Source organism: Ictidomys tridecemlineatus, unplaced genomic scaffold, assembly GCF_052094955.1.
Source record: "Ictidomys tridecemlineatus isolate mIctTri1 unplaced genomic scaffold, mIctTri1.hap1 Scaffold_45, whole genome shotgun sequence".
NCBI lineage: Eukaryota > Metazoa > Chordata > Mammalia > Rodentia > Sciuridae > Ictidomys > Ictidomys tridecemlineatus.
The window spans coordinates 509,758-524,120 of record NW_027522913.1 but is presented as its reverse complement, the minus strand read 5'-3'; the positions used below and the strand labels follow the sequence as shown (position 1 = coordinate 524,120).

General features: G+C 34.7%; 1 protein-coding gene across 5 annotated transcripts in view; it reads left to right on the top strand.

Annotated features, from left to right (window-relative positions):
* Window positions 1-3,214: 3,214 nt before the first annotated feature.
* LOC144373623 (TATA box-binding protein-associated factor RNA polymerase I subunit A-like) overlaps window positions 3,215-14,363 on the top strand; it is a 52,999-nt gene continuing 41,850 nt past the window's right edge. For 4 of the 5 annotated variants that reach the window (XM_078036669.1, XM_078036670.1, XM_078036668.1 and 1 more), the window contains exons 1-5: window positions 3,226-3,317; window positions 4,849-4,981; window positions 7,993-8,159; window positions 12,154-12,267; window positions 13,777-13,975. In XM_078036669.1, coding sequence (XP_077892795.1) covers window positions 4,942-4,981; window positions 7,993-8,159; window positions 12,154-12,267; window positions 13,777-13,975 — 520 coding nt within the window. In that variant the 5' untranslated portion in view covers window positions 3,226-3,317; window positions 4,849-4,941. Of the gene's footprint in view, window positions 3,318-4,848; window positions 4,982-7,992; window positions 8,160-12,153; window positions 12,268-13,776; window positions 13,976-14,363 lie in introns of all 5 variants that reach the window. The other variant, XM_078036667.1, reaches the window with a different exon arrangement.

Genomic DNA, 14,363 nt, shown 5'->3' with positions numbered 1-14,363 from the left:
GGGCATTTTGAGGTGTATCTAAAATTTGTAGATAATACAGGGAAGAACATTTTAATCTGCAAATAGATTATGTTCATTATTAGTTTGTAATCATTTCACAACTATCATATAATATTAAAGCATCATAAGAGACTGCCTATCATAATAGAAACTTTTATGACTCTAGCCATTAACTTGTATTTTTCTACTTATTGTAGACCCATACTTTTAAGCTAGTGCTATTGGTAAAATATATGATTATTTAACTCTGATTGCCTTACTAATTTTGACCAGTTTATTTTTCAGATATCCATTTTGGGGTTTACTCTTTCAATTAATTTTGGGTTCCATGGGCAATGAAATTGTTGTTGAGTATGTAAGATGTTGCAGTTTCTATGTAAGTTCACCTAAGTGCTTCTACCACTATTGATGGGCAAGGATATAACTAATTTAGTACTTTTACTTGAAACTGTTATAGTTCTACTGTACGGGATTTGTTTTCCTGACACAAAAAAAGTATAAAACTAGAAAAACTAAACATTTTCAGGTATTAATTTCAGAGAGATGAAGCTCAAGTAAGATGGTGGTCATACTGAGTTAAGGAGAAAATTATCAAAGTGCAAGATTATCATAGTGGTTGGAATTTTGTGGACAAGAATGTCTGAGCTATTTATGGTGGGTGCAATGTGATTATGTGTGTGTGTTAGAGAGAGAGAATACTAAAAGCCTGGAGGAAATTTATTTTTGATATGAATGTACCAGATGAGACTCTTTAAGGCTTAGCAGAGGTTGACTGCTATAAAGGAGACTGAAGATGATGCTAAATGGCAATGTTGGAAGAAATTAGGTTTTCAGCAGAGTCAGGTTGCAGCAGCTTCACTAATATATCAGGTACTTAATTAAGAGTTCATAAATAAGCCTTAGCAAAAAGAACCACACAAAAAAGAGTAAAGGGAAAATGGTAGACCTAAATTTGAAACCAAAATTGATTCATGCTGAAAATGTATGAGGCAGCCAGAAAGGAAAAAGGAAAAGAAAGGTGTGTGTGTGTGAAAGGAATCTGAGGGCAATCAAAGGGAGATCAGTAGAATAGAGGAAAGGGATCAGGGGAGAGAGGAAAGCAGGTAAAAGAGAAATACTCAAGAATGATATTGGCTAAGTTTTATCACTATATTGTACATATGTATGAAAACATAACAACAAATCCCACCATTATGTACAAGTATAATGCACCATGAAATATGGAAATAAAGAAAAATACCAAACCTAGTGAGGCACGGAATATGCTTATAATCCCAGTGACTCAGGTGGATGAAGCAAGAGGATCACGAGCTCAAAGCCAGCCTTAGTAAATAGAGGTGCTAAAGCAGCTCAGCAAGACCCTGTCTCTCAATAAAATACAAAATAGGTCTGGGGATGTGGCTCAGTAATTGAGTACCCTGAGTTCAATCTCTGGAACCTAATAATAATAATAATAATAATAATAATAATAATAATAATAATAATAATACCAAATCTAATATGATCAAAACAATTCACCAGTAATTAGCCTGCATGACACATAAAACAGAATATCCTTTATAGGAAGAAAACATAATCCAGACTTCCTATGATGTATCATCTATAAATGACCAGAATATAATTAAAAAAAATTTTTTGGTACCAGGGATTGAACCCAGGGGTGCTTAACCATTGAGCCACAACCTCAGCCCTTTTTTGCATTTTATTTAGATACAGGGTCTCATTGAGTTGCTAAGTGCATCCCTTAGATGCGGAGGCTAACTTTGAACTCTTGATCCTCCTGCCTTAGCCTCCTGAGTCGCTGGGATTATAGGCATGTAGAATATCATTAAATTTTGCCAGAATGCAAAGAAGATAGAAAAATGAGAACCACAAGAGAAAATATCACATATAAAAAAAGTTCCGTGAGCTGACCCAGATGTTAGGATTAGCAGAAAAAAATTTAAATAGTTTTTATAACTAATTTCAAGGAGTTAAAGAAAAGCTTAATCATAATGAATACGTAGATATGGGTGTCAACATATAAATGAAAAATTTCTTTTAAAAGAAATAAAAAGTACGGTATTGGAAACGAAAAATTCATGAAACAAATCTGCAAAAACAGCAAAAAGTTAACTTGGAGATAGACCAATAAAAATTATCTGGTCTAAAAATTAGAAAGAAAAAAATAGAGACTTGGTTACTATCAATACAAAGTGACCTAACATACATATAATTACATTTCTAGAAGAATAGAGGCATAAATTGTACAGAAAAAAAATATTTAAGACAATGATGACTAAAATTATCCCAAATTAACAAAAAAGATGTCAAGAGATTTAGGAAACTCAGTGAATACTAAGGTTAGTTACAAAGCAAATCACATCTAGATGCATCAGAGTCAACTGTAAATGATCAATTAGAAGGAAAAAGGTCTTGAAGGCAATTAGAAAAAAGTGGTGTGTTATGCATTGGTAAAAATGACTAAAATGATAGCTGACTTCTTATCAGAAATGAGAGGTTAAAGTTAATGGAAAGGTTTAAGGTGCTAGAAGACAAAAACTGCTAATCCAGGATAAATCTCTTCAAAACTGAAAGCAGAATAGACATTTTAAAATAAATAAAAAGTAAGAAAATTCAATACCAATAGATCTCTACTATTAACAATGCTAAAAGAACCTCTTCAGGATAAAAGGAGATGATCCATCAGGTAGAAACAGATGCACTGTGTGTTTTAGTTAACTGTGTAATAAACTTAATGGTTTAAAATAAAAATTCTTTGTTATTTTTTCCTTATTCTATGATTTGGCTTTACATAACCTGATGAGTCCTTTGCTCTAGGTATTTATTACTGCTTATGTGGTTTCCTTTCGCAGGGATTGTTTAACCAAAGGTAGAACTGACAAAATCCTCCTACCTCAGCCTCCTGAGCCACTGGAATTACAGGTGTGCACCACCACTCCCGTCGGAAAGCGAAGCAAAATCCAAAGGACCACCAGGTAAAGTGACATCTTACTCCCCTAGTCCAGCCGCCGTCCCCTCTCCACAATCTCTATTTGCAATGGATGGGACAGAATGATGCAAATCTCTGGCCAAACAAATGGGAAGGCAGCAGCCTATAGTCAGTTCTTGGTTCACTTCCGTTAGCCGGTACCGGCTCAAGGGGCGGGCAACTTCGTTCCAACCTTCAAAGGAGGAGTTGGGGCGGGGCTAGGTTTTGCGCATGCTCCCAAGGCAGGTTTTGGGGCATGCTCAGAGCAAGCGCACGCTCACAATTTCCGGTGAGAGCTTTCTTCTGGAGTGGAGGCGGTTTCCTGCGGAGCTCCGGCGGTAGGTGGGTGAGTGCGCGAGTATAATTGCGAGCTTACTTGTTTAGAAGACAAAAAGGGTGTGCTTGGATTTACCCGTGTTTTCCTTCCGAGTTTTTTCCCCTTATGCTCTAAAACCTTGGGTTCTGGGAAATGAGAGCCAGCTGGAGAAGCTTTGGTTACTGTGGCAACCATGTGTTACTGATTCTGGTTTTTGAGGATTTGAAGAGAGAATTTGTGTTATAACTCCTCAAAGTACATGCTGGGTCGCATTCAGAGTCACATATTATTTCAAACTTAGGTGTTTAACCCCGGAAATTGACTTTAAAGGATTTAATTCTGGTAGTAATGTGGAAAAGCAGTATTTTAGGCAGGGTAACTAGTTAGAAAGCTAATGCAGTGATTAACACAATTTCAGGGTGTTGTAGAATTCCAGAGAAGAGGAAATATTGTAGAAATTCTAGGTGGTAGGATCAGAAGCTTTAATGCTTGGGTCGATGTGGGAAATGAGGGAGAGAGACACTGAGCCTCTTGAGGATTAATTCCAAACTCGCTTTTGCATTTGTATTTCTAGTTTCGTTTGCCACCTGCAATATCATTGCCTCCTACCTATCTCTTGTCCTAGTTCTAGTCATGCCTAGTAGTTTTATGTTCTCTGAATTTCCTTGTCCTCATTTGTGTGTGTGTATGTGACCTTGGACAAGTTTCATAATTTCACTCCCTTAGTTTTTTCAACATAATGTGGAAGAAAACAATTAGTATGTAGTGTGAGTGTGTGTGATTCTGTGTGGGAGGGATAGAACCCAGGGCCTCATGCACACTAGTCAGGCACTTTACCACTGAGTTACATCCCTAGCCCCAAATTAAATAATAGACCAGGTATGTAGTAAAGATCCAATAAATATTATCTACTACTATTTGTATTGTATTTGTTATTTGCATTTTATTGTTTCTTTCTCTAGGCTTGAATTTTTTAAAATTAAGGGGAAATATCTTTATGTGCTTGGAACATAGTAATAGTTGAGTAATGGATTATTTATTTTGGCTGCTTCTGACATAATTAAATGCTTTTTGGGTATGTGGGGGGGTACCAGGTGTTGAACCCAGGGGCACTTAACCACTGAGCCACTTCCCCCAGCCTTATTTTGTATTTTATTTAGAGACAGGGTCTTACTGAGTTGCGTAGGGCCCTGCTAAGTTGCTGAGGTTAGCTCTGAACTGTGATCCACCTGGCTTTAGCCTACTGAGCTGAACAGATTACAGGCCTTGGCAAATTCATTCTTTACTTTAAAAGAACTGCCAGTTGCAGGTTGGAGTTGTTAAATGGGTAGAGTGCTTGCTTAGCATGTGTGAGGCACTGGGTTCAATCCTTAGCATCACATAAAAATAAATAAATTAATAAAGGTATTGTGTCCATCTACAACTAAAATATATATATAATTTTAAAAAACCTACAATGCAATGGATCTTGCTGCTCAAGTCATATTTATTATTGGCTGTTTTTCTGTACAATTCAGAAACTTGTGGATTAAGATATACCAAAAGTAATTGATATTCTCAGTTTGTAATAGGTATGAGTGATTTCATTGAAGAATTGACAAAGACCATTTAAGAGGATGACCAGGTGGAAACATCTGTGCTCACTGGTACAGGAATGTATTTTCCTTGGCTTCAGAAGCATTTAGAAACTGTAGGTAAGTAAAATAACAGAAGCATTTTAACTTTAGTGCAAGGAAGTAGTAGATTCAATATGTATACAAAATGAACCATGCTGGTTTAGTTTTTAAGAATATGTAAGTTGTTTTCTTGTTCTGACTATAAGCAGAAAGGGAATCATAAGAAATATTCTTTTTTGTTCTGGAATCCTTTTCTTTTGAATTAATATACAGTCTATATTATGTTGCAGCCACATTTTTTTCAGCAGTGCTTTCTGAGCACTAATATCTAATATATAAGTCTAAATATTGGGGACTTATACATGAAAAAGATAGTCTCTTCTTTTGAGAAGCACATAGCTTTCAAAAAAATAATATTTTCCCTCATTTTTATCTAATGTAAATACAAACAAAATTTTCTATAGGATACATTCCTTAAAGATATATACAAGAATCAGTTATTTGTACATTGCCATGTTGGGTGGTATAGCCCCAGGAATACGTTTGAATCAACACTTTCTTTATTGCATCAAAATGTCTTTCTTATCCCAGCCTTCTTTCCCCTTTGGCAGTGATTCCTTGGATCCTAGGATTAATTCCAAATTCACTTTGGCATTTGTCTTTCTTGTTTAGTTTGCCACCCAACATATCACTGCAATGAATCTTGCTGGTCAAGTGATATTAATCAGATGAAAAGGTGGCTGTTTTTCTGTACAATCCAGAAATTTTTAGATTAAGATAAAAAGTAACTAATATTCTCAGTTTGGAATAGGTATGAGTTATTTCAATGAAGAATCCTAAAGTTTAGCTCCCATTAAAAAAAAAAAATTTACTTTGTCTTTTTATTTGATGATCTCAGTTAATCCTCAGTAAATTTATGTGCTAGGCATTTTAGTATGAAGAAACTGAGTTTCTCAAACTTATACTCTTAAGTATTGCTATTAGGAATCATGTGTATCTGATTTTAGAGCATTCACTTCTAACCACTGAGATGAAGGGAACTTAACCTGAGTATAATATTCTTTTAGATGAACTAAGAATATTTCAAGGAAAGTGTGTTTTGTTAGTTTTCTGGGCTAGTTGCCAGGGATTGTTGCTGATTAAACAGCTTGAGTATAGATGTTGTTAAATGAAGTCTCTGATGTGGAGATCTGGATGGGGCATTGTAGTCTGCATTTCTAATTAGCTTCTAGGTGATTCTAATGTTGCTAGTTTCAGAACCACATCCAGTAGCCAGGCTCAAGATCCCAAGGTGATTTATATGTTCCTTATTAGTGATTTATATGTACCTAGATCAATATAGTCTTTGACCTTTTCCACTGTCATATTTCTTTTTTTTAAACTGTGTCCTACTTTGCACAATTTAAAAATTTAAAAATTTGTCTTCTAAAAAGTTTATCAGTTGCAAGAGATAAATTTCCAGCACATGATGGTGTTTTAATTACATTAAATTAAATTACTTTAAAAAGTAGATCTGGTAGAATCTAAATAGCAGAGATGTAATGTCTTTCCATTGCCAACCTTAAATCATTCAATGAAAAAACTTTTTATAAATGGAAATTTTGTATTGTTCCTGTTTTTGTAGTACATTTTGCAGTAAAAGTATGTCTGTATTTGCACTTAATTTTAACGTCCTATAAATTTTTTAAGTTTTAAAATTTCTTGTGGGTTGAGATATGTGTTTTAAGTATTCAAGTAAATTTTAATTTTTTAATCTTAGCCCAGTTACTTCATGTATCATTAAGAATGTTAACTTTAGAATGAGAAAACATCTGGCATTAATTCTATATTTTAATGAATGTAAACTCTGAGAAACTTTAGTCACATAGGGAAATAGAATGGAGTTTAGTTAAGCAAGTATCAGATCTTCGACTCATGAGTTACTCACAAAAAATTACATGTTCTATTTAAAATTATTAGAACATTCTACAGTTTTGATAAAAGAATTGGGAATCACTTGACTTGCAAAAGTAAATATTAGAATCATTCAGTTTTCATCATGTGTTGAAAATACCTTCAGGTAATATGTAATGATTTTGATTGTGAGACCTTGATTATGGGCATAGCACTCTAGGAGATTAATTTCAGGAAACAATATACAAGGAGGTAGAATCTGCAGATTGATTGCTTTAAGAGGATCTTTGCTTTAAGAGGACCTATTGGTCTATTGTATTTGCAGGGCTAAGGGTACCCAGCTAGAAGACTGCTAGCCTAGAGGGATCTGGTAGTTGTATAGGAAGGAAAGCATAGTAACCAGTCACTTATATAATGAGGTTGTTAACTAAGTCCAGATATCCTTAAGGGAATTGCTAATACTTAAGGGATACAAATGCTAATGTCTATAGCTGTTTTAATTTCGTGTGCATTTAATATCATTGTGTTACTGGGAAATTGGTACTTAAAATATAAAAGCCTAGCTAGGTGAGGTGGCACATGCCTGTAGTCTCAGATAGTTAGGAGCTGAGGCAAGAGGAGGGCAAGTTTGAGATTCAGCCTAGGCAAGTAAATTAGCAAGACCTGTCTAACAAAAAGAAAGAAAGAGGGAAAGACTATAACTGCTCAGCAGTGGTAGAATACTCCTGGTTCAATCCCTAGTACTGTAAAAATAAACAAGTTTATTTGGAATTTTCAGAATATTGGTGAATAATAAAGACTGTGCTTGCATAGGGTGACTGGTGATTTTTACCTATTCTAATTACCAGGGCTTGTGCTTTGGGGGATCTTATTGAGAGATTCTCCTCATTTCCTCCATGGGCTGTGTACTTGTTTTCTACTCTTTTGTTCAAAAAATTGCTTAATGCCAAGATGAAAGGATGATTGAATGAGATTTGAAGGATCTGGTGATTGTAGTAGCCCAAGAATGTAATTTAGATTTTTAGAAATTTGCTAAAAAACAGTATGTGTGTAAGAGTTTGTTTCAAATGAAGTTGACTTTGATACTTGGGGATGGACTGGGTTAAGTAATACCTACTGTTCTATTTATCAGAACGTAAATTTTTGTAATAGTTGAATTGGAGTCACTGGGTGACCCTTATCCTTCATCTTTACAGTGACTGGAGGGAAAAAGAAGAAAGATTTTGCTCAGACAAGTGCTTGTTTAAATTTTATCCAAGAAGCCCTTCTGAAGCACGAGTGGCAGCAAGCTGCAGAGTATATGTACAGCTATTTGCAGACCTTGAAAGATTCAGACACCTACACAAAGCATGCTGCACCAGAGGTAAACAAAGTGTGAGTCTGCTGAAAGAAACAGCAGATTCCTGAAAGATTTTGCCTCTAGCTCCATTCACAAAGCTTTAGGGGGATTTCAAACTGAATTTACTAAAAGCTGCTAAAAGTAATGTTGGATGTAGAAATTATATCAAGACTAAAAATAGTCTTGAGTTGTGCATTCTCAAATTTCCCAGTTTTCATTCATTCCAATAATAATTCCTTCTTACCTTGTATTATTTTACCCTCTGTATAGGGTAAAATTAACACCTTTGTAGATGAGGTTAAGAAAAGATCAAATAGGAATGGGTGAGCACATCACACAGGAACCCTGATTACAGTGTTTTTTAGCAGAGGAGTGAATGAGGACTTAAGGTTTTAAAAGGTTCACTGTACATCATTAGACATTAGGAAAACAAAAATTTTAAAACCACAATAAGATATCACGTTAAAACCACCAGGATGACTAAAATCAAAAAGAGACAATAAGGCAAGGGTGTAGAGAAGCTGGAACCCTCAACACCTTTCATCTACAAAGGTGTTAATTCTTTTTTTTTTTTTACTAGAAATCATTTTAATTCCCACTTACTCCACAGGTTGTGCACCTGTTTTGTACTCTCGTTCAACAAAACTTGAAAGTTTTTTTCTCCAGCCAGAGTGTTCTTTTTGTCTTTTTTTAAAATAGCTTTATGGAGACATTAGCACACCATACAATTCACTGACTTGTACAATTTAATATTTTAAATATTTTCAAAGAGTTGTGCAAACATTAGCCACAATTTAAATTTAGGATAGTTTCATCTTCTACAAAAAGAAAACCTGTACCTATTTGCAGTCTTTCCTCATTGCTTCTCTACTGACTCATAGCCCCTGGAAGCTACTAATCTACTATTTTCTATGGTGGACATTTTATATAAATGGAATCTTATAATGTAATGGTCATTTGTGAATGATTTCTTTTACTCTGTAAAATGTTTTCAAGGTTCATTTATGTTGTAGTAAAAGTATTCGTGCTTTTTCCTTTTTATTGGCAAATATTTTATATGGACATACCACATTTTATATATCCGTTCATCAGTTTGTTAGACATTTGGGTTGATTATACTTTTTGGTTATTGTGAATAATGCTTCTATAAATATTCATGCACAAGTGTTTGTATGTGGATGTTTGTTTTGACTTTTCTTGGGTATATTCCTAGAGTAGAAATTTAGATCATGTGGTAATTGTATTTAACTTCTCAAGAAACTACCAGACTATTTTCAAAAGTGACTCCACCATTTTATATTTCCATCAGTAATATTTGAAAGTTCCAGCTTCTCTACACCTGTGCCTTGTTGTCTCTCTTTGATTTTAGTCATCCTGGTGGTTTTAAAGTGATATCTTATCGTGGTTTTAAAATGATTTTTGTTTTCCTAATGTCTAATGATGTAGAGTGAACCTTTTAAAACTATAAGACCTCATTCACTCCTCTGCTGAAAACACTGTAATCAGGGTTCCTGTGTGATGTGCTCACCCATTCCCATTTGACCTTTTTTTTTCTTAATCTCATTTCCTGTTACTTGCTCACCTGTATTTTCTTTTCCAGTCTTACTAGCCTTGCTCTTATTAGAATAAGCCAGGCATATTCTGCCTCAATCTTTACCTTATTTATTTATTTATTTTACTTGGAAAGATCTTTCTTCAGCTATCATCATGTCTGCCCTTCTGTATGACCACTTTTCTGTGACTTCTGTGAGGTCTACCTTGATTATTTAAAATTACAACTGCATTTCTTGCTTTCTTATTCCTACTTTGTACTGGCACTCTTGAACTCCATGTCCTTTTCACGCTTTTCCAGTAATATTTGTCAATATAATTATTTTTCTTGTGTCTTGTGTGTCTCTCCATATCAAATCTACATTTCTGAGGGAAGGGGTAAAACAGTGCCTGAAACGGTGCCTGTATACTGCTAAATTTGTTGAGTAAAAAGCAGTTTCTCCACAAATAACTTTACTTGACTATTTCAGATGCTTTTACTAATATAGTAACCAGTGCATCAATCTAATGGAGCCAAAACCAAAAATACCAAATAGTACATACATGCTACTTGGTGTGTGTGTGTGTGTGTGTGTGTGTGTGTATGTGTGTAAAAAGAAAATATAATTATTGACAAATTTTAATTTAGGGACTAAAGTTACATATATCTGTAAATCATCAGTAATGATTTACATTACAGAGAGACATTATATACCTCTCTTTTGTCCAGATTTTGTTTTATAAAATGAAGAAATTAAATGAGTGGCTTCCAGATACTTGTTTGAATCCTTTTGAACTACCTAGGGCATGTATTGAAAAATACAGATTCCATCAGTCACTGTGGAGTACAGCTGAAATCCCAAGCAGCTCGAGGCTGAGACAGGAGGATTGCAAGTTCAAGACCAACCTCAGCAACTTAGTGAAACCCTGTCTATCTATTGCATGCGCGCGCGCGTGCTCTCTCTCTCTCTATACACACACACACACACACACACACACACATATACATACATATGTACGTATGTATATTTATTTTTGGTACTGTACTCCTGGGGCTTTTAACCACTGGCTTAGCCATTTTTATGTTTTATTTTGAGACAAGGTCTCACTAAGTTGCTTAGGGCCTTGCCGAATGGCTGAGGCTGGCTTTGAACTCATGATCTCCTTCCTCAGCATCCCAAGCTGCTGGGATTACGGGCATGGTGGCTTAGAATATTTATTTTTAATAGGTGTCCCAGGTAATTCTTATGACTGGGTTTAAGAACAACTGTAGATAACTATAGATAATGGATAATCTTTAAGTTTTTGTTTTGGTGGTGCTGGGGATGAAACCTAGTACCTGCCTTGCTAGGCATGCTTTTACCACTGTGCTACTCCCCAGCCCTCTACAAGTTTCTTTAAGCTCCTCAATGCTACTTTTGATATTCTACAATAAAGTCGTGATCTTTTTTTTTTTTTTTTGTAGTTGCCGATGGACAGAATGCCTTTATTTGTTTATTTTTTATGTGGTGCTGAAGATTGAACCCTGTGCATCATGCATGGAAGGCAAGCGCTCTACCACTGAGCTGTAGCCCCAGCCCTGTTGTGTTGTTTTTTTTATTTATTTTTATTTTTTTTAAGAGAGAGGAGAGGGAGAGAGAGAGAGAGAGACAGAGAATTTTTTTAATATTTATTTTTTAGTTCTTGGCAGACACAACATCTTTGTTGGTATATGGTGCTGAGGATCGAACCCGGGCCGCACGCATGCCAGGCGAGCGCGCTACCACTTGAGCCACATCCCCAGCCCTTGTGTTGTTTTTTTTTAATTGGAAATATGAAGTTATTGTACCAAACAACCAATGTGTGCCTTCTAGAAACAATTGACTTTGAAGTTCACTTTAAAGTTGGTATGGTTGAAGTACTTTAAATGGGGGTAAGAGAAATAGACATTTGCTTCCATGAAAAAAGAACTCCCAAGTTCTTTCACCAGGATTGGTGATCTGAAGAGAAAATATTTTTTATTAAAATTTGTTTATATTTGATGACAGTTCTTAAATTTGTGTTGTAAATATTGGAATAAATATACTCAATATTGATAAGATCTTAAGAAACTAGTCTGTTGCACTCATTTTGCTGAGAATAAAGATGAGGTTGAGACCAGTTAAGAAGCCAATATTACCAAAACCTAGTTTCTGACTTATTCTTCCTATACTAATTAAGTTTTATACTTAATAATATCTTAACTGCCTCTTCCTCTTTTAGACTGCTAATCTAATAATGGCACTGTTATACTTACCTAGAATTTAAAAACTAGTATTGAAAAGATTTTGTTATGTGAGATCTAACGTTATTTTTACTGGGTAAAGTACAATAACATAGACAATTATGATATCTAGGGAAAGGAATTTTAGGTTGTTTTTATATGTAACCAGAAAAACAAAACTTACAGGAAAAATAGAATAAAAGCAGGGTTGGACTTTACATTGGGTAATAATTTCTGCTTTGACAGGTTATTTGGAGGCTTGGAAGTGAAATTCTCTTTTATCATCCCAAAAGCAATGTGGAGACTTTCAATACCTTTGCTGACCGGATGAAAAATATTGGTGTCCTGAATTATGTAAAGGTAAGAATATAGACTTTGTGAACTTATATTTCCAGTGTTCATATTGTTTTCTGAATTGTTTGTATCAGTGTAAAGTAAATAATAATGAAGAAAGGGTAAGATACTGGGATAAATAAGAAAAAAAGCAGTGTTGTGCCAGCCATTCCTTAGTTTCTGATCACCTTCCATGTTGTCTGATGGGAAATACCTCCTCTTTGTTTATCTCTGGTTGCCAAAACCAGTCCATCAGATGTTGAAGTTGTGCTTCTACTGTTTGCCCAAGTTATTTGTGCTGAGTTGGTATTTTTGGAAAAAGCGAAACAAGTGGGGAATTTGAATGTGTAAAAACATTTTAATTCCTATTTGCATTGAACCTTGTCTCCAAGTTAATGGTTTATTAAAAGTATTACCAAAAGGGCTGAGACATTTCCAAGATTATCTCTCTCTCTCTCTCTTTCTCTCTCTCTTTAACTAACAGAACACTTTTCAATAAAATTTTATAATTTGCTTTTAATTATTTTTCAAGGCCATAAGGTTTTACTGGAATACAGCCACACACATTCATTTCCATATTGTCAATAGCTGTTTTTTAATGAAAATGAGTAATTAGGAAGAAGTCATGTGCCATGCAAAGCCTAAAATATTTACTTTGTAGCTAGTTTTAAATTTTGTTTTGTTTTTACTTTTCCTGTTTTCTGGAATTTTAAATTGTGGTTGTATATAATGGACCATGCTATCTTAACCATTTTAAGTATACAGTTCTGTGGTATTAACTATATTCACCATGTTATAAACTATCACCACTATTTCTAAAACATTTCCATCACTCCAAATAGAAGCTTTATATTTATTAAGCAATAGTTTCCCATTTTCTCCTCCTCCCCATGCTACTGACAGTCTCTAATATCTTTTCTGTTTTTATGAATATGCCCATTCTAGATGTTTTAGATAAGTGGAAACATGCACTTTCCTTTCCATTGGAATTGACATCATTCTCCAACACTCCCTGTTAAGGTGTTTTCTTTTGAGCTGATTTAATATATTTAAAATAGTTATATTATTGGTTGTCTACTGTAGCCCAAACTAGGAAGTAGTAGTATGCAAAAGTTAAATCTCATTTAATTTTTTAAATTAATATTAAATCTCATTTAATCCTAACAACACCCTTCTGAAGGATTAAGAATTGCCTCATAAAACAGGTCAGACAAAAGGACGAATTAGTTATTCAGATTTATTTAGCATTTAATTGGCATATGAGCCAGGTCACTGTCTTCAAAACCCCTGTTTTTTATTGTTGTTTTTTCACTATTGTACTGTCTTCTGTTTGTAAGTTTACATAGCTTTCATTTACATAGTGTCATTTCATCTGTCTGTCTTCTTTGTTAGGTTGAAATTGTTGATGACAGGGACAGTGTCTTATCTTTCATATCCAATCAAGGACTTTGTCCATCATATATTTACTGTGTTTTTTGAGTAATGGTTATCTTAATGACTTCAGTGACAGTGGGCTTTTTCTTATTACTGGTGCAGATCTCCTTACAACATGCATTGTACCTTATGCATCATGGAATGCTTGAGGATGCAAACAGAAATCTAAGTCAGGCAGAGACATGGAGATATGGTGAAAAATCGTCTTCCCAGGAAATATTAATCAACCTTGTTCAGGCCTACAAAGGGCTTTTGCAGTATTATACATGGTCCAAAAAGAAAGCTGAATTGTCAAAGCTTGGTGAGTGAATATGAATAAATTATTTTCTTATGGTGAAGAGACTGAAGAGCAGAAGGGATCTTAAGGAGTAATCTAGTAATCTATCTACTGACTTCATTCAGATAAATTCTTGATCATCCTTTATGATATTTCTGATATATCATAAAACTTCTAGGTCATAAATGAGATGATTTATTGCTAAATTCATGACCATTTTAATGATTTTTAAAATTTTGGTCACAGGTAAACAGCTGGACCTCAGTGGTGAAAACACATTCAGTAGGTTTGGAGCTAAGCTCCATTGCAGTTTGTATAGAGGCGATTCAGTGTCTTAAATAGAAAAGTTGGGGGGATGACAGTGCCTTGAGTAGAGTAAGAAAAGTGAAAAATTCTAAAGAAGGGCAGTCCA